General features: G+C 47.3%; 2 protein-coding genes across 2 annotated transcripts; one reads left to right on the top strand and one right to left on the bottom strand.

Annotated features, from left to right (window-relative positions):
• The first annotated feature begins 4,303 nt into the window (after positions 1-4,303).
• On the top strand, positions 4,304-8,170 carry LOC124651863 (GDP-L-galactose phosphorylase 2-like). Its single transcript, XM_047190886.1, has 6 exons — positions 4,304-4,492; positions 5,035-5,138; positions 5,883-6,188; positions 6,270-6,455; positions 6,906-7,166; positions 7,554-8,170. Exons 1-6 carry the CDS (start codon positions 4,366-4,368, stop codon positions 7,872-7,874), a joined length of 1,305 nt encoding a protein of 434 aa, XP_047046842.1. The 5' UTR covers positions 4,304-4,365; the 3' UTR covers positions 7,875-8,170.
• Positions 8,171-19,376: 11,206 nt separating this feature from the next.
• On the bottom strand, positions 19,377-20,356 carry LOC124652564. The gene has a single exon (XM_047191602.1). The coding sequence runs from the start codon at positions 20,272-20,274 to the stop codon at positions 19,612-19,614; it is 663 nt and encodes a 220-aa protein (XP_047047558.1). The 5' UTR covers positions 20,275-20,356; the 3' UTR covers positions 19,377-19,611.
• Positions 20,357-25,821: the final 5,465 nt, after the last annotated feature.

Here is a 25,821-nt window from a genome sequence, read left to right on the forward strand (position 1 = left end):
ACCATGCAGTCTGGACGGCGGCATGATGAATGGCTAGACAGTGGTGCAGGTTGGCTAGACTGTCCGATTTGTTGGGAAGAAGACTAGCCAAACTGTCTGGCGGTGTCCAAGCCAAACTATCTTGCGGTGCCCAAGCCAAACAACTGTTTTGTATCGCCGGATTGTCTTGTGGTGCCCGCACTAGACTGTCTTGTGGTGCCCACGTCAGACTATCTTGCAGCGGCGACCGCGAGGTTGGCCGGCGGCTGCCCTGATCCCGCGGTTAGCCGCCGTCGGCGGTGATTGGCACCAACACGTACGTGGGATCAAGAGGTTGTACCGCTCGTGTGAATAAGATGTTGACGAGTGATGACCCACAAGTATAGGGGGTGTATCGTAGTACTTTCGATAAATAAGAGTGTCGAACCCAACGAGGAGCAGAAGGTGTTGACAATCAGTTTCGATGAAGGATTCACGGTAAATGCTCACGTGACAAGTATTCGTGGGGTTTTGATATAGCAGATAAATAAAGTACAAGTAAATAAAATGCGAGAGTAATAGTTGCAGCGAGTGGCCCAATCCTTTTTAGCACAAAGGACACGCCGGTTTTTTTACTTATGATGACCAAACGTTCTTGAGGACACACGTGATTTTAGTCTAGTGCTTTCGCTTCATATAGCTGATTAATCTTTATTGTTTTGATAAGTGTTGTGTGGGTGAACCTATGCTAATGCATCGCCCTTCCTAGGACTAATACATACTTGTGATTATACCCCTTTCAAGCATCCGCAAATATAAGAAAGTAATTAAGATAAATCTAACCACAACCTTAAAATCTGAGATCCTGCTATCCCTCCTGCATCGATATACCAACGGGGGTTCGAGGTTCTTGTCACTCACGGCAACCCCACAATTAGCAAACGAATACAAGATGCATTCCCCTAGGCCCATAAAGGTGAAGTATCATGTAATCGACGTTCACATGACACCACTAGAAGAATAACACCACAACTTAAATATCAAACCATTAAATATTACTCAACATAGTTCACTACTAACATTTAGACTTCACCCATGTCCTCAAGAACTAAACGAACTACTCACGAGACATCATATGGAACATGATCAGAGGTGATATGATGATGAATAACAATCTGAACATAAATCTTGGTTCAATGGTTTCACTCAATAGCATCAATAACAAGGAGTAATCAATACGGGAGAGTTTCCCCTATGAAATAATCAAGATTCAACCCTAGATGTTACAGCGGGGACGAGATGCAGCGGTGGAGATGACGGTGACGGTGGTGGAGATGATGGTGATGATGATCCCAATGAAGTCCAGCTCGATGACGGTGACGATGGCGTCGATTTCCCCCTCCGGGAGGGAATTTCCCAGGCGGATTTCAGCCTGCCGGAGAGCTCTTTTCTCTCTGGTGTTTTCCGTCCCGCAGAGGCGGCTGTGTCCCCTTGCGATTATTCCCCCGCACCTTAGGTTTTCGGGTAGATGAAGTACGCGGAAGAGAGGCGGCCGAGGGGGGCTGTGGGCCCCCTCCCCACAAGGCGGCGCGGTCAGGGTGGAGCCCGCGCCGGCCTATGGGGGGGGGGCATGGCGGCCCTCCTCGGCCCCTCCTTTTGGCTGGCTCCTTCTTCTGGAGAAATAAGACCTTCGGTGTAATTTCCGTCAGTTGTTGATCTTCAGAAATATTGCATTCTGACGGTGCTTTTTCCAGCAGAATCCTAACTCCGGTGAGTGATTCTCCAATAATCATGAAACATGCAAAATAGGTGAAATAACATAAGTATCATCTCTAAATATGAAATATATCAATGAATAACAGTAAATTATGATATAAAATAGTGATGCAAAATGGACGTATCAACGAGTATGGCATACCTATATGTGGGCATACTGGATTTTGGATTTAGGTTTGGACATGGGTTTGGACAACATTGGTTGGGTTTGTTTGAGCTTGGAGGGAAGGGGTTCTACTGGAGCAAGCCTCTTTGGCAAATGAATTTAGTTTGCCAAAATGTTTCACACATGGAACATACATGTACAATAATATTAAAGTAATTTTCAGATGAGCCTAAACAATATCACACATGCACTAATATGTTCAATCATGCAAAAAAAACTAGACATATATATATATAATTTGTATATATATGTATATATATCAAGTAAATCTTCATATAAGCCAAAAACAAACGTAAACATACAAATTAATAGCACGCAGGGCCACGTTTACAACATTGTCGGAAACCTTGTCGTTTGCCATCCATGGCGGTTGCCTAGAGATGGCCATGTGCGTGGTGCTGGGATGGGAAAACCTTGAAACAACTAACTAAATAGAAGTTCGCGATGGTGGGAGATTGAGTGTGATTGATTGCCTAGGCCGATCTTTCGCGCTCCCTGGCACATGGCTTTAGAGGCATCGCCTCCCGACAACATGGAAAAACCATGCATGTTTTGCGTGTTGTTTGGTTCCCTGCATCCAATTTTCTTGCACAAGGATAGAAACAGAGCCGCGGTGTTTAGTTGCATTCATGAGCTCCAGTAATGCAATGTTTGTGTCTTTGTGGTATTGCTCTCACCTCTTAGTAACGTGCTAGACTTACCTCCTACATCATCCCACTTGCAAGTAACTCGAAACCACTTCGTTTATGAGCCTCAAAATTTAAAACTTACAACACGGAGTTGTGGAGAACAACAAGATGCTAGTGGACAAAGGAAGTTTCAAACAATTGACCGCGTGCCATGAATTTGACAAATTTAGTGTAAAAAGGGCCCAAACATGAAAATGAAATTAAAGATTTCTAGTTACCAAAACTCGAAATTAATTGCCGGAATGGATGAATGAGTGGACTGACAAATAGATGAATGAGTTTGTAACACGAGAGTTATGCCAACCATCGTCGACGTGCATTTTTCTTAATGTAGAGCTCAACTGAGATACAATGAAAGTTATGATAATTAGATGGGATTATGTGAATGATTTAAAGAACTTCACCGGAACAAATCTTATGCATGTGCAATATTGCATCCCTAGAGCCAACCACGTGTACTTGTTGTGCCCTCCCGAGCCTTGCTCTACCTGGCATGTCTCAAGATGGCATGTGTGTATCCAATTACCCTAGTTTTGCACACCGAGATCCAAGCGTAACCAGGTTTCATCAGCAACCTACTAATCACACACATAGAGAGTCTTATGTGTGTGTGCGCGTTCTCTTGCATGTGTATAACCTAGAAAAAAGGCATAAAACACAACCACCCATTTGTAAATTGCATAAACATCGAGTTAAACTAACCCATTGCTTATCTTGAACCTAGGCATGGGCAACCCGGCCCTAACCTGGGTCGATCAGGTTAGGCTCTAGTTTTTCACCCAAAGCCCGGCCAGAAAGCCCAAAGTAGGCCCAAAAAACATGTTTTCTCGAAAGTAGGTTATTTTTATGTGATTCTATTTAGAAAATAAGTTTTTGATGCAAAACATGCGTAATTTCATTGCTTCAGACTGGGCCAATATCGGGCCTAGCATTTTCAGGTTGGGCAATTATTAGGCCCGGCCCGAACCCAGCCCTGTTGGAGGAATGCTTGTACATTTGAGTTGCGTATTGGATTTTTTGCTCTCACACAATTAGCTAACCCAACTAGCCAAAACACAACCTGAAAAAAAAAAAGCCAAGACACATGCTAGATAGAGATCCGAAAATAAAGCAGCAAGCGAATCTCCCCTTGTCTTCTCCGAATCTTCCCCCGGTTGTAGTACATCATCAGCCACACATCACCACACATTACCACGACACAAACACAATCCGAAGACGAAGAGGAAACGAAACGAAAACCCCACCACACAAACGCTTCCGCCTATTTAACGCCACCCACCCTCCCAACGCCGAGCCGAAACCCAACACACCGCCCTCGTCGCCGGAGAAGAGAAGAGCGCAGAGAGAGAGAGAGAGAGAGAGCGCGCGCGCGTCCGGATCCCTCGCCCGCCGCAGTCCCCGCCGGAGCTCCACCCTTTTCCTTATTGGGCCCGTTGAAAGTCATCACGGCTAGCGTTGCAGCCCTCCGGCGCGGCCACGCTGCTGCGCAGGTGGAGCCCACGGCCACCATCGCTTCCTCAAGCCCCGCCCCGCACGGCGGCCGCGGGGCCCTCCCGTCCGCCGGCGGAAGCCCCTCAGACCTCCTCTTCCTCGCAGGCGGCGGTCGTCTCTGACCCGCCCGCCCGCTAACCAAATCTCACCCCTAACAATCCCGTCCCGTCCCTTAGCTCACTGACTGATTCCCCGAGAGAGAAACACCCCGAGAGGGCGAGAGAGAAACAGAGAGTAGTGCAATCAGCAGAGCCAGACAAGACCGACCTTTTCTTCGTAAGATCGATGGAGATGAAGCTCACCATCAAGAGGGTGCCCACGGTCGTCTCCAACTACCAGGAAGACGCCGGCGCCGGCGAGCGGCCGCGCGCAGGGTGCGGGAGGAACTGCCTCGGGGATTGCTGCCTGCCTGGTGAGTCTCCTTATCCTAGGTTGAATCTAGTGTCGTTTTCTTCACGATTCAGATCAGAATCCTGTGGTTGTATTCTGTCATAATAGGTTACGGTCTGTCAGTTGCTTATTATGGAATCGACAATCTTTTTCATATATTTGTTCATGACGATTTTTTTTATTTTAGTAAAAATGGAATCTGCCCAGAAAGCAGGGGATCTTTTCAACTAAACAATTGACTTTGCCACTTGTACTAGAAACCATGTTCTTTATTAACGATTTTTACTATTTTTACCACTGGATGATGTAGAACTGTCACCGTGGCGGTTGACCAGATGTAGTTTATTTTCTACAGCCTGGTTAGGATAAAAATAGTAGTCACTTGCATGCTTGAGTATCATAGGGATCTGTCGGAGAATTCTTGTTTTTGTCAAAAAAATCTATACTTTTTTATCAGAAGAACCAAGGTATTAAAAAATAAACTAGAACCGAGTTTTTTCAGAGCGATAAATTAACATTTTTAATAAAATTGGTAAACTAACACTTGTTTCTTTTGCTGAGCAGTTTCCGAGCTTCCTGTCTATGCTTTCAAGGCGAACCTGAGAAAGCTACCTTCACAGGAGGATGCTGTTCCCACTGATTTCTTCATCAATCTCCTTCTTGGACAGGTAAATAGAAGCTCATCATCAGTAATTTTGCGCAGGAGAAAAGAAGTCTAGATAGTTTATAATTTGTTTTATACGGCATTCCTAAATGGCGCCATCTCCTAAAAAAGATGTATTCTGAAGGTGTTTTCCAGATAAATGTGTTTGTCCCATGCACGGGGCATCCCGTGCATGTTTGTGCCGTAAGGTTCAGTGGTTCACGTTCGATGCTTTGAGATTTGTGCTGTCACGTATCATTCTGTTTCATTAAGTTTCAAAAATCCGAATCGATTTGGCACGCAACGAAACGGGAGGTCCCGTGCATGGAACAAACACCACCCTCGTCTTTTCCATGAATTTGGAAGTTCAGGATGCATGTAAACTATGCTCGAGCAGTCACAACCCACAACTTCGTATAATAACTTGTAAGGTGCATGTGATTTGTTACAGAGTGTTACACATTTAGAGTAATAATCTTTTATTATGAACAGGTAACATGCTTGTGTAACTGTAATTCACTTGTTAGATTGGTTTGATACTCTTATGGTTGTTCCTTTTATGTAATTACCCAGCTGAAGATATTACCGTATTTATCAAAATACCACCAAATAGCACAGGCAGTTTGATATTTTATATAAGCAAGTAGCGGATAACCATAACTAAAAAGTTCAAAATAGCACGATTAGATTTTTCTGAGTGCACTGCAGTACTTAATTGGACTATACCAAATTTTCTTGGAAATTCATTATTTTGTTTCTTAACTTGCAGTGGGAAGACAGGATGACCCAAGGCTTGTTTCGATATGATGTCACTGCATGTGAGACCAAGGTTATCCCCGGCAACCTTGGGTTTGTTGCTCAGCTGAATGAAGGGCGCCACCTAAAGAAGCGCCCTACAGAGTTCCGCGTGGATCGTGTGCTTCAACCATTTGACACTGCCAAGTTCAATTTCACCAAAGTTGGCCAGGAGGAGGTGCTATTCCAATTTGAGAATGGCGGGGGTGATGACAGCTACTTCCTGAAGAGTGCCCCAATCACTGTTGCTGATTGTGCTCCCAACGTGGTTGCAATTAATGTACATCCTGGTCCTGAGCCAATCTATTTGATTTCCAACTTGTGTATTCTTGATGCTAATACCTATTTTGCTATTTTGCAGGTGAGCCCTATTGAATACGGCCACGTTCTTCTTATCCCCCGTGTTCTGGACCATCTGCCTCAGAGGATTGACCGAGAGAGCTTTTTGCTTGCACTCCACATGGCGGCTGAGGCAGCTAGCCCATACTTCAGGCTTGGTTACAATAGTTTGGGTGCCTTTGCAACTATCAACCACCTTCACTTTCAGGTATTATACTTCAGACTGCACCGAAGTTTACTTTTCACAGAACTTGCTAGCTCTTCATGTACCTCAGTATACAGAACTGTGTGCACAACATTATTGCCATGCTGTATTCACTTTTAGTCTTCAAATAGATCCCAAATCACACAACATGCATATTTGAAGTTTTTTTTAACTGGTGGCATGGATGTTGCACTTGTAATAGTGATAGTAAATTTTCTGGATTTGGGAAGCAAAACGAACTATCATTGCAACTCTTTGGCCCTATCATATGTATCATTTCTTCACTTCCATTGAAGTAGTGGATTGCTTGCTTAAAAAGGCAAGTAAGATGCACTGTAGGTTGGAGTCATATAATTTCTCGGGATGATAATTAGTGTCATAATGCACTGTAGCTTGTTCATAGCTTGTCTACCATTTTATAATGACACTTACATTAATTGTTTTGCAATCCAGGCTTACTACCTGACAGTGCCATTCCCAGTTGAGAAGGCAGCTACCCAGAGGATTCCCCTTGCTGAGGGTGGGAAAAAGAGTGGGGTGAAGGTGTCGAAGCTGATGAACTACCCTGTGAGAGGACTGGTTTTTGAGGAAGGCAACAGCCTGAATGATCTGGCCGATGTGGTTTCAAGTGCTTGCGTTTGGCTGCAGGACAACAATGTGCCCTATAATGTGCTCATTTCAGACTCTGGCAGGAAGATCTTTCTCTTTCCCCAGGTAAAATCATTACCTGATTGCCCTTTTTTCCTGTACCCGTGTACTCCCTCTGTTAGGAAATAAATTTCATAGATATGTCTAGATTTTCATGTATCTAGACGTGTTTTAGTTTGTAGATATATGCGAATCTACACAAAACTGTGACACTTATTTCCAAGGAGGGAGTAATAGTTGTAATTTTGCTCTAGCAAATTGTAATCACAAAGTGGAATACTGTTGGCACATACTTTAATCTGCAAACACATCAGGGGATCTTGGTAAACCTTTTCGATTTCTTATAGAGAAAGTAAGGGTGTAACATAATGTAGACATGATATCTACAGTTGATTATAAATGTTTATTCCTCTCCAATGCTTAATTCTAGTCAAATCTGTTTCCAAAATGCAGTGCTACGCTGAGAAGCAGGCTCTTGGGGAGGTGAGCCAGGAACTGCTGGACACGCAGGTGAACCCTGCCGTTTGGGAGATCAGTGGACACATTGTACTGAAACGGAGGAACGATTACGACGAGGCATCAGAAGCTTCAGCATGGAGACTCCTTGCGGAGGTCTCCCTGTCGGAGGCACGCTTTGAGGAAGTGAAGGCCTACATCTTTGACGCCGCTTGTCTGGTTCAGTCCCACGTGGAGGATGAAACAGAGGACGCCGTATATGCACCTGTGCCTGTTGCCCCTCCAGCTGTCACAGAGGGCTGCCTCGTCCGTCAGTGAGATGATTGATTCAGAAGGTTGTCTTTGGTCTTCCTCAAGGTCTTCGTCGTCATTATCTCAGTCAAGTCACTGGTTGCCTAGCTTGGCCGTAGTTGAGCTTGCTGGTCTTAATAAAGATCCATGTGATCGAACTGCCTGCTGTATATGCATTTGCTACTCGCTCTTGTTTCTTGTGTCCTCTGTTTCTCTCCTGTGGAGAATCTGGTATTCAGTAATCTGCAAATATTTTAGCAGAGAACCATTTGTACTGCCTGTGTTGTTTCAGCACTGAGTTAATATGATGAACATTATTAGTACTTATCTGTTTCATCTTGTACAACTTTTTCTCCTCCGAAACTCATTAGTCCGGACTCTTGCTCCTCCGCAACTTTCTTTTGCTGGTGCGCTATCATGTCCTGGTGTAATGAAAATCCCTCAGAGAGTAAATGATGCCAAGCCATGTACTATACTTAGAGAGGCACCCAGGAAGTGTCAGGGATTAAGGGCCTGCTTGATTCATGAAATTTCAAAGGAAGCTTGTAGGATTCTTACCCATAGGAATTATTCACACAGTGGTCATTTGTAGGATTCTTACCCATAGGAATTATTCAGGTAGTGGCCAGTTGATTTGATGGAACATGCCCTCCAAAATTCTTTCCTATAGGTCGATCCATATTACTTGATGCTAATATGGATGTATCTTGCTAATATGGATGTATCTAGACTTAAAAGGAGGGAGTACTACAATTTCATAGGAATTCTAAAGAGGTTAGACCTTTTAGAAAATTCATGTGTCTGACAATTATGACATGTACCCAATCTCTATATACCCAATCTCTATATAAATTTCGTGCGTTTTTCTTGTAGTGTAACCAAACGTTGGCTCTAATTAATTCCTACATTTCATATGCCATGACATACTGTTCATGTGTTTTTCCTATTCCTACATTTTTCAAATCCTTCAAATCAAACAAGCCCAAGAGATTAAGACTTCCATCGCTTCAGAGTTCCAACTTTTCTTCTTTTTTTTTAAACGGAGAGTTCCAACTTTTGAAAACATTGCCAAAGAGTGCGCATTTTGTGTGAGAGAACATGGTGGGCAACAGATCACTTGTGGAATTCAGTTCCAGGTTAACAAATTTTCCTTTTCCATCCGAATAATATGGCTGATTGTCGTGATAAAAGCACGCTTGCACAAGGCAAGAGAACCTTGATTTGCTGTAAGTATGCTTGCACATAGGCTTGGTGCACGAAGGCCACAGCGAGGGTGCAAACCCTGATGCTATTTTGGGGATGTTTCGCCAAAGGATCGTCAACGTGATGCATACTAGAAGGGCATGTTATGTAGCTTGGGTTGATTTTGGGGCTCACAGGTTCACTGGTGCGAGCACACTTTCTCATTCGGAACGAGTCACAGTGTCAGACCTGTTGCTGCTTGGTTTAGGCCAAAAAGATCCTCTTGTTTGTTTGCATGCAGCCACTTCCATATGTCGATGGAGATGACACTACACCTGTTTGGTCCACATTGCATTTGTCCACTCGAACATCTTCTTCTTCCAGGTTTCATTGTCGCCCGTCTCCACGCTATGGCCGGTCTCAACTTCATCAAAAGTGACAACATTTTCGAGAAAGTCATCCTCACCCCAACCTAAGATCCAGTTGTGAGGAATGTAGCAAGAAAGTACCAACTTCACTTGAGTGTCAAAAGTGTGGAACAATTTTGGTCAAGGACCTTAAACCTGTTTTTCAATGCAGCAAATGCCCCCTAAATGGTGACTCTAAGGGTTGAGTGTCTCAGATTAAACAACTCTTTCACATTCTGAGATAAGTTCCTTGCAGTAAACTCGTTAAGGTGGTACCTTATTTTTCTGAAGGAAGATCGAATCAGGGTGGTCCTGAGATTTCGGAGGCCCAGGCGAAACTAAAATTTTGGGCCCCTCTTACTACTTTTTTTTCACATGCATGAGATGATGACAAATAAATACTTTTAAGTATACACAACTTCAATATTCATATAAAACAATGTTTACATGATACCTTAAAATTTGCTCTGCCAATTCTTAGAAGCAAAGTCCGTGACGATGGAATCAATATCAAACTCGTCCACTAACTTCTTGTCAATGTATAGAGTTGCGAAACCAGTTAACCCTGCTCCTACAAATAAGAACAACAAATACTAATCAAAATTCAGAACTCAAATTATAGGCGAGCATATAGTAGAATTCCAAGAGAACTGCAACGGGTGTTCTTACCTTCTATCCTAATCTAATACGTAGATTGGATGAATGCCTGATTGACGATGGCCATACTGGGACTGCCAACTGCGACGGCCACTGGCCGGCATACTAGCGAGCATCACCGTAGTCGGCGGGAGGGCAGCGAGCCGGCGAGATCGTCCCGTGGTCGGTCGGTCGCGATCGGCGAGAGCGAGGGCAGGAACCAGGCGGCCTGGGCGATAGCCACGAACCGCGAGAGGGCAGGCAGGGAATCGAGGCGTCAGGCTCGGGAAAATTGGCGATGTTTCACATATCGATAGATGGAACAGATTTCAGGCGATTACTCAAGTCGTGGCCGGCCAGCCGGATTGGAAACCAATAGGAAAAGAAAGGTCCAATTGTAGACCAAGCTATCTCAAATCGTAAAACTGCTCTCTTTTTTCTGCAATGTATAGTAAGCTTATATAGAAAATATGGGCCCTCGATTTTTCTGGGGCCGGGGTGGCCGCCCCGCCAGACCCTCCCCAGGGCCAGCCCTGGGTAGAATACCAGGTCGGCATGCATATCCAGCATCTTCAAGGTAGGACATACCCTTAGAGATTTGCAGCCCATTAGGCCTTGACAAGCTGTCGGACAGGATGCTTGCATCATGAGCTGAAGCCTCCTAGCCAGCAAGCACATATGTGAATCTCATATCGAAATCCGCAGCTGCTAGCACGTTTCTGGCTAGTGTAGTGCTTCCTCCCTCGGAATGCTGCAGACACTGCTCTCGGTACCTTTGCCGTCACATGAGTACCATCAATGAAATCCTGTCAAACAATGAACTCACATTTATGTTTCTGACAGTACCATACATCTCATAAGTACAACGAACATGATTTTGAACTCACCCTAAAATACGAGAATCACCTAGCTGTCCTTGATCTTGGATGGTGTGTTGTTTGATGGTGACTTGACCATTTCACCTCTGAGCTCCACAATTACGTACAACATCTGCTGGAAGTACCGGGAGATAGTCTCCGTGGATCGCATGAATGTGTTATGGATGATTCTGAACCTTTAGTTATGACCCACAACATGAAGAAACATTGCGACTTATTCTTTGATAGAGGTGTGGATGCTATCAACTAGCAATCCACTCTCCCTAAACGTTTTCACAAGTGCATAGAAAGGGGCCCTTCTCATCCAAAGTATTTGGCTAGCCTCTACCTCACTGCGATTGTAGATGTAGTTTAGGTTGGATATCCTCTCCTCATCTTGTTGTAACATAGGCCCGTAGGTGACAAGAGGAAAAGCATCACACTCGATCGCTCTCTTGTGCACCATCGGGATTCAGAATTGAATGACAACGATGAGTGCTGCGGCGTGATGCACAAGGCCGCAGCTGGTCGATCTACTCAAACAAGATCTAAGCATTACGAACGGTCTTATCGAACCAAACTAGTTCTACCAACATGAATATAACACTAGAGTAGAGAGCAGAGGAGTTTTCCCTTACCTTTGTCATGGCAGAGGATGGAGACAACCAGAAGTCGGAGAAGATATGCACAAGGTCCGGCGCGGCAGGACACGACGACCATGGTACGGCGCCGGAGACTGAAGGGCGGAGCTCCTCGTCCAGAGCACGGCCAGGGTCAGATGCGCGAGTGCAGATCTGGATCGCCACAGCTGGCGGTGCAAAAATTGGGGAAAGGAAAATTTCTTGAGGGGGCTAATGGAGAAGGTAACTAAAGAGGAAGGTTACCGCTACCTTTGTCGCGCAACGCCGCTCGGATTTCGCCTTCTCCCTCCATGCCACGGCCGAGCGCTCGCGCCAACGGCATTGTCGATTTTCGTCGCGCTCGGACCTGTTCCTAGAAAAACGGCCAAATTGAACGTTCCTCCCGTGCCTGTTCCGGATATGCTTTAAGGTCCGTGCTGTGCAAGAACTTGGAGACGAGTGTGCATCCAAACGAGGCAAAAACCGTGTCCCACATGCGAGCCAAAGGTCCCCAGACTACCAAACAGGGCCCAAAGTACTCTACTGATCCAGGAAGATAACTACCGACTCTATTTATCCGCTGAAGAAGCTGAATTCCATGCTTTCTTTGAACTTTGAAGGACACCGCTGCTTGAGTGAATCGGAAAACCGGCTTGTCCTGAGTCCGGCTATAGCTCATAATCCAAACAAGATTAGCGAAAGTGACTTTACATCCTTTGCAATGTTTGTTGATGAAGCGGACTATGTTCGGGAGCTCATTATCGGTGATTGCAATGCTATTCTGATTAATCAACAAAGCTCTCTTATAGTCTTATTTCTCTCAAGAATGAAATAAAGATGCACGAGTTATGTGAGGGTGTCGCGGTGTTAATTGGTTTGGTTGCAACAATCGTTGTGAAGTTGTGTGTTACGCTGCTTAATTTCTTTTTTTGAGGGAAGAGAGAGTTTCATTGCATCTTAATATCACAGTTTACAATGTCATCCACAACAAGATGATCAACTTCTGTTGGGACATGCCCCATCCAGAAGTTATTGATAGCATATAACCTAGATAATTTGGCAAGCTCGTGTGCTACCTGGTTGCTCCCTCTTCTAATTTTACAAACTTCGAAATTACTAAATCTCGCTTGAAAGGTCTCGATCTCATCATATGTGCGCCAGAGGCACGACAACTTTTGGTTTCTTTTCTTGATCGCCTCCACAACAGCCGGGATGCAAGACAGGCAATAGCTTCAGCTTCTTCTGCATTTGTACATGTCCCAGTACCTCTGCAACTTTCCCAAAGAACCTTTCCAGTATTATCTCTAGCAATACATCCCACATAGCTCTTGCCGTCTTCACTGGTGAAACTAGCGTCGACAATGATTTTTACCCAGCCGTGTTCAGGTGGCTTCCAACACTCCTTGGTGTCCTTCCTCCCAGCCGACATCCCAGATGCATGACAGGCTGCAATGGGCGTACCTGCATTTGATATAGGTGATACGTCTCCGACGTATCGATAATTTCTTATGTTCTATGCCATATTATTGATGATACCTACATGTTTTATGCACACTTTATGTCATATTCGTGCATTTTCTGGAACTAACCTATTAACAAGATGCCGAAGTGCCGGTTCTGTTTTCTCGCTGTTTTTTGTTTCGAAATCCTAGTAACGAAATATTCTCGGAATTGGACGAAACAAAGACCCAGGGGCCTATTTTTCCACGGAGCTTCCGGAAGACCGAAGAACATACGAAGTGGGGCCACGAGGTGGCGACACCACAAGGCGGCGCGGCCTAGGGGGCCTGCGCCGCCCTATGGTGTGGCCCCTCGTCGGGCCCCCGACTCTGCCCTTCCGCCTACTTAAAGCCTCCGTCGCGAAACCCCCGATGCGAAAAACCACGATACGGAAAACCTTCCGGAGACGCCGCCGCCGCCGATCCCATCTCGGGGGATTCGGAGATCTCCTCCGGCACCCCGCCGGGGAGGGGATTCATCTCCCGGAGGACTCTACACCGCCATGGTCGCCTCCGGAGTGATGAGTGAGTAGTTCACCCCTGGACTATGGGTCCATAGCGGTAGCTAGATGGTTGTCTTCTCCTCATTGTGCTTCATTGTTGGATCTTGTGAGCTGCCTAACATGATCAAGATCATCTATCCGTAATACTCTATGTTGTGTTTGTCGGGATCCGATGGATAGAGAATACCATGTCATGTTAATTATCAAGTTATTACATATGTGTTGTTTATGATCTTGCATGCTCTCCGTTACTAGTAGAGGCTCTGGCCAAGTTTTTACTCTTAACTCCAAGAGGGAGTATTTATGCTCGATAGTGGGTTCATGCCTACATTGACACACGGGACGAGTGACGGAAAGTTCTAAGGTTGTGTTGTGCTTGTTGCCACTAGGGATAAAACATTGGCGCTATGTCCGAGGATGTAGTTGTTGATTACATTACGCACCATACTTAATGCAATTGTCACGTTGTTAGCAACTTAATACTGGAGGGGTTCGGACGATAACCTGAAGGTGGACTTTTTAGGCATAGATGCAGTTGGATGGCGGTCTATGTACTTTGTCGTAATGCCCAATTAAATCTCACTATACTTATCATGTCATGTATGTGCATTGTTATGGCCTCTCTATTTGTCAATTGCCCGACTGTAATTTGTTCACCCAACATGCTTTTATCTTATGGGAGAGACACCTCTAGTGAACTGTGGACCCCGGTCCATTCTTTAATACTGAAATACAAATCTGTTGCAATACTTGTTTTACTATTTTCTCTCGCAAACAATCATCTTCCACACAATACGGTTAATCCTTTGTTACAGCAAGCCGGTGAGATTGACAACCTCACTTGTTTCGTTGGGGCAAAGTACTTTGGTTGTGTTGTGCAGGTTCCACGTTGGCGCCGGAATCTCTGGTGTTGCGCCGCACTACATCCCGCCGCCATCAACCTTCAACGTGCTTCTTGACTCCTACTGGTTCGATTAAACCTTGGTTTCTTACTGAGGGAAACTTGCCGATGTGCGCATCACACCTTCCTCTTGGGGTTCCCAACGGACGTGTCAACTACACGCATCAATAGGCTGTTTGCCTTTTTCGTTGTCATGTTTCCTGCAATTTAGCATAAGATCCTGTAAATATCTATGCAAATACCGTACGGAGTCAGAAATTTTACACTCTCCTTTGTTATGAATAACATCACAACGCAGATGCCAGGACCTCCAAAGGATCATAAGAATAAGGCCCCTCCTGTCATTACTAATGTTTGCCAACAACATAAGAAGCCAATCAGATCCAGTATGCATAAAGTTGTCCTCATCAGGAATGCTCCATTTATTTCTCATCTCCTGTCTTAAAGCTTTAGCTTTTGTGCACTCAACCGGGGTATGGTAACTTGTTTCATCTTTGCAACCACATATCTTGCAGATGCAGTCTATCTCTAAGTTTCTTTTGAATTTATTGCTTTTTGTGGTAAGATTATCACAAGCCACTCGCCAAGCAAAAATTCTGATCTTGTTTGGTACTGGAGCATTCCAGATAACTTTCCACAAGTCCTCATAGCTAAAGTGTTGGGAGATACGGAACAGAGAAACGCACGGGTCGTCCTCCTTCAAGGGCGACTCGGGTGAACCCTAGCCACCACCGCCGCCTTCCCCTCCCCTCCTCGTCGTCCCCGGAGGCCGCCGCCGGCGAAGCCTGGCGCGGCCGGTGATGGGGCAGCGGGGATCCTCGCGTGGTCCCCTGGTGCGGCTGTAGGAGGCACGCCTCCGCGCTGGGGGATGATCCCGGTTCTGGTTGATGGCGGTACGGGCGGGCGGTGTTGGGGGCGGCGGCGCGGCCCTGGCCATGGCGGCACAGCCCTGTGCGCCGTTCCTCGCCGTGGCCTCGCCGGGAGGGCGGTGATGGGGGCGGCGGCGCGGCCCCGGACCCTGGCGCGGTCCTCTCCTCGTTCTCGCCTTGGCATGGCCGGGCGGGTGGGGATGGGGGTGGATCTCGTGCTGCTCCTCCTCAAGAGCTGGGATCACGGCACCAAGGGCGGCGGCCCTGGATGGCGATGGTGGTGACGACGCCGACCTGGTGGCAGGTGGCGGGCGTCAGGTGCCGCTTTCGTGGCACCGCGGTGGTGATCTTCTCTCTCGCCGGAGGAGATCGGCTAGTTGTGTGGCTAGCCGTGGCGGATCTTGCGATCCGTCGCCTAGCTCCCAATGGCGAGGCGCAGCTGCCGGTGAAAGCCGGCCCAGACTTCGGTCATGGCGGATGATGGCGGCGCCTTTCGTCGTTACCTTGTTGAAGGCATTGTCTCTGCAGTCTGTGTTTTTTTCGCTTGGGCTGCTCCAGGGGAAACCCCAGACCCGGGTCTCCCGGATCGGATGATAGCGGCGCGCAACGCCGTTCTCCCTGTTGGGGGTATCATTTTCGGAGCAGACAACGGATGGTGGTGGTGCTGAGGTGGAGCGGTGTGCTTTTGCTGTGTCGGCGTCGTCGAGTCACCGTGGCATGGTGCAGTGGTGTCTCGGGATGGATGTAGTGTGTTGGACATGCGTAGGATGGTGGAGTCGTCTGGCGCCGTGGTGGCATCGATGGCAGGTCTGGCATGGTCAATGCGATGATCTCTCTTGAAGATGGAGTCGAGGAAGACGGCGGTAGCAACTTCTATGGCGTGTGCGTTGGCGTATGCTGAGAGTCCGCTTGATCGGATGTGCTTCTCATATGCTATTGGGCGGCCTGAGAAGGCATTTGGTTTTTGGATGATATGAGTTGGTGAATTGTCACCCCCTTCACCCCCCTGTAGGTTTAGCGAGGTGGCTTCGAGTTTGATCTTTTGTATTGCTCTTGTAAGGTGTTGCGAATAATCTAATAAAAAAAGCCGTGTGCATCCTTTGGATGCAGAAGCTGGGGCGATATTTCCCCCATTTTGAAAAAAAACAAGTCTCGGGTGCCTTCTTCTCTTGATCTCGAACTGGGTTTTGATATTTGGTTGTATTTTAGAAAATATGCTAACTTGTAAGCACTTCTAACCGAAAAGACTCCATTTTTCTCATAATGCCAGGCAAGGAAATCCTTTTTTTGATGCATCCGGGGGTTTCAGCTGCAAGATAAGGTCAGCATCATGGGGTTGAAAATTTCTACAAATGATTTGCACTTTCCAACTACTGTCTGCAGTGTTTATCAGCTGATAGACACGCCTATGTCTATCTGGTATTCTGGTTGGCTGAGCTTTTAATGCATGGTTTCTCGGAATCCAATTATCTCTCCAAGTTCTAATACTTTTCCCATCGCCTATTCTCCAAACCACCCCCTCTTTGAGAAGTTCCAAACCATGTTCAATCCCATGCCAAACAGGAGATGCTTGAGCTCCCCTAGGATAATAAATAGCTTTCATTAGTCTTGCGGCTAAACTGTTGGGATTTTGGATCAGTCTCCAAGCTTGGCGGGCAAGAAGAGCTTGGTTGAAAAGAGTTGTGTCTCTAAACCCCATACCGCCTTGCTTTTTCGGTTTGATGAGATTATCCCAGGAGGACCAATGAACTTTCCTTTCTCCGTCTTCCTCTCCCCACCAGAAAATCCTGATCAGTTGCATATAATCATCATGGAAGCCATCGGGGAGCTTGAATATGCCCGTAATGTAAATAGGCAATGCTTGAGCTACCGATTTAATGAGGACCTCCTTACCTGCCATCGACATTAGTTTCTCATTCCTATAGGATAACCTTTTAGCAAATCTGTCTTTTATTGGTTGGAATTTTTCTGCTTTCATTCTTCCTTCTGGAGTTGGAAGCCCAAGATACTTCTCATCAAAGGTACTTAATTTCTCATTGGGACAAGTACCGCACATTATCAATCACTAAGCAATATAGCAAGCAAAACCAAACAGGCAAACGCTCGCCCCAAATAAACAGTCTTACCCAAATGAAAATAAGAACAACCCAAGGTCAAACGGCCGTCTTCTTGGACATGTACCAGTGTATCACAACACCTAGCTATGGCCAATACAAATCACTGACCGAAACAACAGAAGTACGCTACTCCAAGAAAAAAAAGCTTTAAGAAATGATCGTGCATGTGTCGCAATGTTGACAGGTCCAATCGAAGGTCGAAACTGGGATCGTTATCCCCGAAGCAGAAGGTTCAAGCTAACACCTTCAAAAAAAAACACGACCAAGGCACGTTGACAATGCCCGATCTATCGACGCCGTTGTAGAAAACGCCAGAAACAAGTTGAGGACCTCGCCCCCCCGCATGAGCTCACTACTAAAAAAAACTTAGACCATCTCCAGTCACATCCATAAAACGTATCCCAAATTATTTTAGGGTGCGTCTGACATATTTTTGACTTCAGTCGCGCGCCCCAAAGCTTCCTTCCGCCTGGCGAGGCCTAGCCCGTCGCCGCTCCATAGGGAACGTTCTGGCCACGCCAGACGGAGCGAGAAGCGAGGCGGGCGCCCACCTGTCGCGACCACATCCAAAACGGTTGGTTCCCGCCTTTTAATTCTCGTCACGCCTCCCCTCCCGCGTCTCCGACCCCTCCGCCGCCGCTCGATTTTCCGGCCATCTCGACGGCCAATCGCTTCTGAGTCAGGCACCGTCATGATGGTTGGCTCCCTCGCCGTCCTTTTCGCCGCCGCCGCTTCGCCAACGTGTCCCATAACGCGCGGGAAAATCCGCCCCTCCTCCGCGCACAGAAGGTGTTCGACGCCTTGCCTGGTAGGCGCGATAGGTCGATGTTCGTTGCCTGCTCTGCACGGATGAATTTTAACCATTTGTTTTGCTTCAGACATGGATAGCGACGATGAGATGATCGTCCAAATGTTGGAGGAAGAGCAAGCCTTCGACGACGACATTCTAGAGCATTTGTCGATCATAGCGTCCCTCCAGAACATGCTTGATGCCGAGGTGGAAAAGAGAAAGAGGCCGTGCCGCTGAGTTCAAAGGCGGGAAGAAACAAGTCGAAGCCTCAGTAGAGGATGGAGGGGCATACCATGCTGCAAAACGATTACTTCGCAGATGAAGCAACACAGGCCGACAATTTTTGGCGCCGGTATAGAATGAGCAAGGGTTTGTTCATGAGTATTCTCCATGATGTTCGAGAGTTCGATCCCTACTTCAAGCTGAAGCACGACGTTGTTGGCATTGCTCAATGGAACACCGTTTGGGAAACGATTAGGGGACTCGACAGGAGATGCTCTTGTATCCGGGAGGGGAAATGCAGGTGTACCAAATATTTGCTGCCAACCTCATTCATGGTCATGGAAATGGTAGACGTACAACCCGACCAACACTGTTGCATTACGGCCACCCCTCTGGCAACCGTAACCGCGCGGCGCGACATGTGCCGGCCAGGGCCGCTAATGTTCCACAGGAGAGAACACCAGCGAAGAAGGACGGGGGGCTAGGGCTTCGCCCGTTACGATCCTAGGGTGACACAATCATGTTATGATTTGGTCAAAAATTTAAGTGAACATTTCACTTCTCCCCAAGTATGTACAAGCCTGATCCTCAGGGATAAATAGTGAATTTTGAGATGAAACCATTTCTGCACGAGGTGATGTCTGGTTCACAAGCAATGAAGGTTCAGTCAAGCTTCAGACTAAGAGAAACGTGACGAGGAGTTTACCTGCACACCTACGGACCATGTGTTACACAGTGCTAGCATGTTGCATGTCCAGACTCCAGATCACTCAGTCATGCAGAAATTAAGTACTCCGTAGTTGAGACTTGGAGCAGACTGTAAGGTGATTTTTTGTTCCCCGAGCATGCTAAATCTAATGGAAAGATCTCAAGAGCTTGTAGAGAGGTGTACCTAGCAGGGTGCTGATTATTTGACTAGTGACGACTGAACAACAAGTGTTGCACCATTCTGTATATATTACAAATGTCGTCAGACATACTTACACAATTGCAAAGAGGATAAATCTTTGTGTATGGTTTTTCTTAGAAGGGACCATTTTGTTCTCCGTATATGCATGTGCCAGAGAAATTGAAAATGATCAAGAAGGAAATTACTACTATCATCGATGGATGCTGCATGCGTTAACCTCGATCTTGTAGCAGCAGCTAGGATTCTACTAATTAGGAGAGCGTGAAGAAGTTCTTGAGGGAGGCGACGAGGCTGGGCGGCCAGTGCTTGGTGTCCCTGACGTAGGCGAGGTCGGTGTAGTGCGGGTCCAGCAGCGTGGCGATGGTGAACTGGTTCTCGGCGAGCAGCGGCGCGTGCTTGTCGGCGTAGAGCGCGGCCGCCAGCGCGGCGTGGATCTCCGGGTACCCCTTGAGCGCCACCGACACGTCCTCCATCTCCGTGATGGACTCGTCTCGGTCGCCGATCTCGTACAGCACCAGCGCCCGCCCCACCCGCGCGTACTCCGACAGCGCCAGGTCCTTGTACCCGCTCACCACCGCCGTGAAGGACGCCAGCGCCTCCGGGAACTCGCCGCGCGCCTGCAGGTCGCGCCCGAGGTCGAGCAGCCGGACGGCCTCGCCGACGCGCAGGGACACGGCGGCGCTCGCGGCGCGTTCCGCCTCCGTTACCGGGTCGTAGCCGGCCGCGGCCGCGGCCGCTGCTCCCTTGCTGCTGGCATTGTTACTGCCTGCGGCCACGATCAGGAGCAGGCCGCCAGCGGACACGAGTAGCTGCCTCCTCGTTGCGGCGGATGGTGACGAGGAGATGGTGGGTGATCGTGGAAGCGGGGCTGTTCCGGTGGAGATGGTGCTCGCCGGCGTCACGGGCGGCTGCATTGGAACGAGAAGGGTTCGCGGCTCACATGCTCACTACGTTTATCCCCCGGAGCCAAGAGAGCTCAAGAGAGCGGATAAGGATTCAAAGGCCTGCTAATATGTGAGGCATATCGAAGGGGAAAAAAAATATCCAGGAGACCGAGGCCATCGGGAGACGGCGAGTATGATTGCTCATACTGGAAGTAACATATCTAGTAATATCACATATTTTAAGTTTGTTGACATGGTATGTCAATAAATAAAGAAAGAGAGTGATGTGGTAACTAACTATGTTATCATAACATCACACACCCCAACGCAAAATGAGTCTACAACATAATAATAAATAACACAATGTATGATACTACATATAAGTTAATACCCACTATGAAAGTAGTAACCTAGACTAGTAACATAGAATATGTTAGTAGTCTAAGTTACTCCCCACTATGAGCAGCCTAAGAGCGCAAACACCGCATCTGACACTATTCTCGTAATAACTGCTGTTTTGTGGGCTAGGAAGTAAAAAAGACTAGTTTAAATACCGCATCGGACCCGTACAAACTTTTTTATCCGGCCCATCCAGTTCCGTGCCGCGGAAACCCTAAGTACCCAGTTTCGCGAGGCAGCGCGAGCGCGAACCCCATCCCCTCCCCGGCTCCCCCGTGTTGGTGCGAAGGAACATTCAGCTCCTCTCGTTTCCCGCTTCCGCCCACCACTTGCCACTCGCTGACAAGGCTGCAATATTGTGATTGCATTATTAGTTCTTACTTGTTCTCAATTTGAGGCTAACGTCTAGAACAAGATCGACTATTCGGAATCCCACCATTATCAATAAAGCTTTCATCATTCATCCGCAATATTCTGATTCATTATTAGTACTTACTTGTTCTCGATTTCAGGTAGGTATTAAGACCCTCTCCGGTCAGGTTGATCGTGCATCCGCAAGATCAATAACTCCCGGAGATTGTCCTAGCGATTGCATTGGCGCACGAGCTTTGCACGTGTAGTCGAATCGTCAAGCACGAACTCCACCAAAAAATTGATCTATCCTCGTCTCATCAAAAGATCGGCCACCTTTTCCCTATCACCAACACGGGTGATTGGGAAGAAATTAGTACAAGGACATGCCCGGATTGAAGGGCAAGCCATTTACATGCAACCATTGCTATACCATTCTTGAGTACAATGACAAATCGAAGATGAGGGAGCAAGAAGCACCACCACCGAGGCATAAGCTCATCGAGTTGGAGGATGCAGAAGAGGATGATGTGCTTGAGACCAAGAGGAACAAGAAGAGGCCGGATGGAGCAAAGATGACAAAGGACAAGATCAAAAAAGCAAGGCGAGGCCGCAACATTGTCTCTCAAGATTGATGTTATGGTTAAGTCCAAAGAATTGTTGGTGATGAAGATTTTGGAGGCAAAGAAGGAAATGATGGATAAGAATACCAAAGAGAAGGAAGCAAAATGGAACATGCTCCATGAAGATGCAAAGCACAAGTCCGACGTCGAGAAGAGGAGAGCACGTGCTGAGGAGAACCGGACTATGGTAGAGCTCATTGCGGTGGAGAATGCGATTATGATGATGAACCCGGCTGAGATGGATGAGTTCCATCTTGAGTGGTGAAGTCGCACAAATATGGAGATCTTGACGCGAAGGAGGGAAGCTGCACGCGCTGCCATGACTTCCACGAGTGGTGCCCGAGGTGATGATGCTATGGTGAATGGTGGCGGCGGATGTGCCGGCAACCGATGGTGATGCTTGACCATGCGCTTGCTTGATCATGTGATGCTTGATCCTTTTTTGGTGTCATGTTTTATGTATGATTGAGTACTTTAAACAATCAGTTTGCATGTTCTATGTTTCTACATTCGAGAATTATTGGCTGGTTTATCATACATTTGCATAAATCCTGTGTTTACGGTTCTTGTTTCCGGATTGAAAGAACGGCGTGCATCCTAGACGCGTCAAACGTGGCCCGCAAAACAACATATTCTTGAATATGTTGTTATGCAGGCCACCACTATTGGGAAAAGGCTTATACTCGCAATAGCACCCTTGACGCAAGACCGAAGGTCCGCAGCCGGTATCCCTTACCACTAATGGGCGTGAAAATTTTTGTCACCGCTTCGCCGTTTTCTGGTCTCTGCAACGCCGACCACTGACAAGCAAAATTATTCTACATCCTTGGTTGTTGCTTCGGGGTCCGATCTAGGAGGCTCAAAATCTCGGTGACAGTGGACTTTTTCGGGGTGTCACGGGTCTGGTAAATAGCGGTGACAAATAAGTGAAAATTTTCCGTTGCTGGTTCGTACCAAAAACTAGTGACACATATTTTCTTTCCGCGATCGTTAGCGGTTGTACGTACAACATTGACGAGCAGTTAGAGTGAATCGTTGATTGGTTTTCACTCTTAGTAGTGACGTTTGTATTATCGGCTTTTTCGGCTACACACGGTGTCAAACATCGCTGGAATGTTTTAGTAGCCCAATCATTTAATGTTAGGTGCGGCAACCCGGCACGGCTAGCGCTAGCAAGCTTCGTCTTCTTTCCCTCTCGTTTGAGGGCTGATAACGCGTGAAGCACACGTTCGTTGGGAACCCCAAGAGGAAGGTGTGATGCGTACATCAGCAAGTTTTCCCTCAGTAAGAAACCAAGGTTATCGAACCAGTAGGAGATGAAGGCCACGTGAAGGTTGTTTGTGAAGGAGTGTAGTGCGGCGCAACACCAGAGATTCCGGCGCCAACGTGGAACCTGCACAACACAATCAAAATACTTTGCCCCAACTTAACAGTGAGGTTGTCAATCTCACCGGCTTGCTGTAAACAAAGGATTAAACGTATGGTGTGGAGAATGATGTTTGTTTGCGAAGAACAACAGAGAACAGAGATTGCAGTAGATTGTATTTCAGATGTAAAGAATGAACCGGGGTCCACAGTTCACTAGTGGTGTCTCTCCAATAAGATAAATAGCATGTTGGGTGAACAAATTACAGTTGGGCAATTGACAAATAGAGAGGGCATAACAATGCACATACATATCATGATGACTAATATGAGATTTACTTAGGGCATTACGACAAAGAACATAGACCGCTATCCAAAGCATGCATCTATGCCTAAAAAGTCCAACTTCGGGTTAGCATCCGCACCCCTTCCAAGCATTAAGTTGCAAACAACAGACAATTTCATTAAGTACCGTGCGTAATGTAATCAACACAAATATCCTTAGACAAAGCATTGATGTTTTATCCCTAGTGGCAACAACACATCCATAACCTTAGAACTTTCTCGTCACTATCCCGCATTCAATGGAGGCATGAACCCACTATCGAGCATAAATACTCCCTCTTGGAGTTACAAGTATCAACTTGGCTAGAGCCTCTACTAGCAACGGAGAGCATGCAAGATCATAAACAACACCTATATGATAGATCAATAATCAACTTGACATAGTATTCCATATTCATCGGATCCCAACAAACACAACATGTAGCATTACAAATAGACGATCTTGATCATATTAGGCAGCTCACAAGATCTAAACATGATAGCACAAGAGGAGAAGACAACCATCTAGCTACTGCTATGGACCCATAGTCCAAGGATGAACTACTCACGCATCAATCCGGAGGCGGGCATGATGATGTAGAGTCCTCCGGTGATGATTCCCCTCTCCGGCAGGGTGCCGAAGGCGATCTCCTGAATCCCCCGAGATGGGATTAGCGGCGGCGGCGTCACAGTGACTTTTCTCGTATCGTGGCTCTCGGTACTAGGGTTTTCGCGACGGAGAGAATAAATAGGCGAAGGGTGTAACGGCCCAGGGTAGTACCCCTAATAGATCTGCTTGTTCTTTTTCTTTTATGCATCATCATGGCATATGCATCATATCATCCATATTTTTATCAAACAAAATTATTTTATAAACCCAAATTATTTTGTTTTCCCTCACCTATGATTTTCATATGGTTCCTATATCAAACCTCCTCTTCCTTTTCTTTTAATAAAACCCCAAACATCTCTCTCATTGGGCCACTCTCTCTCTTTGGCCCAGTTATCTTTTTCTTCCTTTCCCCCCTCTGGCAGCCATCTCTCTTCCTTCCACCGCAGGCCCGAGCTAGCCCACCTCCTTCCTTCCTCCCTCCTTGGCCCAGCTCAGCTTAGCCCGTACCCCTCGGGACGAGAAAAGATCTTCTCCTGTCGCTGTCTTCCTCACGCGCGGTGCGTGCACCTTTTCCCCACCGTGGTCGACGTCACCGCAAACCACCACCGCACAGCGCCCTTCTCCCCTCCCCCTTTTTAATCCCTCGCAAACCCTAGCCCTCCCCCTTATCTCCTCCCACCTTGCGCTGCCACCTCTGGTTCCCCTCTTGTCTTTTCTTCTTCTCTGTGAGCGAGCCCGTGAGCTCCTCGCCGGCGCCCCGTCGTCTCCGGCCACCCCTCGCCATGCCGAGGGCACCAGGAGCTCCGCCTCGTCGCCCTCTATCTCCGGTTGCAAGGAATTGCACCGGGGACGCCCCAATCGACGCCACGGACCTCGTTCCCCCGCCTTGGCCACCGACATCTTCCTCAAATTCCGGCCACCGTGGACCTCCTCCGCCCCTTTTGAGCACGCCTTCGGGTTCCTGGTAATCTCCCTCTTCTCCTGGACTTCCTTTTGGCCTCTCTCTCTTCCTATTTCACCGTCTCACCTTGTTGCCGACCGCCGCTGTCCGCAGATGTCTGCCGCCGACGAGATTCCGGCGCTCCCCGACGACGGCGCCGCCCCTCCACGGTCCGCGCCGATGAGAGGCGCCCGGCGCCCCTTCCCCCACACCCTGGGATGCCCCCAGACGCCGCGCTGCGCTCGCCTCGCCGCGGTCACCGCCTCCCTGGAACGCGCACGGCACCGCCCCGCGTCGAGCGCTTCGTGTGCGTGCACGCTTGCTCCGCCAGGTCGGCATCCTCGTCAGCATTCGGGCCCCACACGTCATTGACCTGGGCTAACTTCCCCTCCGGTGAGAATCATTTCCCAGATCCAGATCTGAAACGTTTTGCAGATAGCCCCCTATCATCTTTTTCTTATGAACCCGGCGTCCCTGTGTGTGTCTGTTTCCAAGAACTCCCCTGCAAACTTTGCAAATAAACCCGGGGCCCTTCCCCCTTTCTGAAAATTGTTTCCGGGTCCTTTCTATTTAAAAATAAATCTGTTTTATAGTATAATTTAAATACTAAAAACTGTTTATTTACTAACTTTTAATCTGTAACTCCAATTGAAAAGTGTCATATACCAATTTTGATCAGAAAAATGAGAGGAACATTAATATGCCATCCATTCATCTGTTTGCATCTCGCATCATGTCGCTCGTTGATAGTCGTGCATATTCACCTTACATAATATGCAGAGTATTTTGGTATTTCCAATTAGGGATTCCTCGCTCCGTTTAATATTGAAGTAGCTCACCCCTGCCATGTTATGCCATGCTAACAACCACTTAACTTTGCCGGTAGAAAATGCAACTCCAACCCTAACTGTTTGTCCGAGGTTCCGACTCCGCTTAAATTGGATAAGTTGCATCGCATCATA

The sequence above is a fragment of the Lolium rigidum genome, chromosome 5, assembly GCF_022539505.1.
Source record: "Lolium rigidum isolate FL_2022 chromosome 5, APGP_CSIRO_Lrig_0.1, whole genome shotgun sequence".
Lineage (NCBI taxonomy): Eukaryota > Viridiplantae > Streptophyta > Magnoliopsida > Poales > Poaceae > Lolium > Lolium rigidum.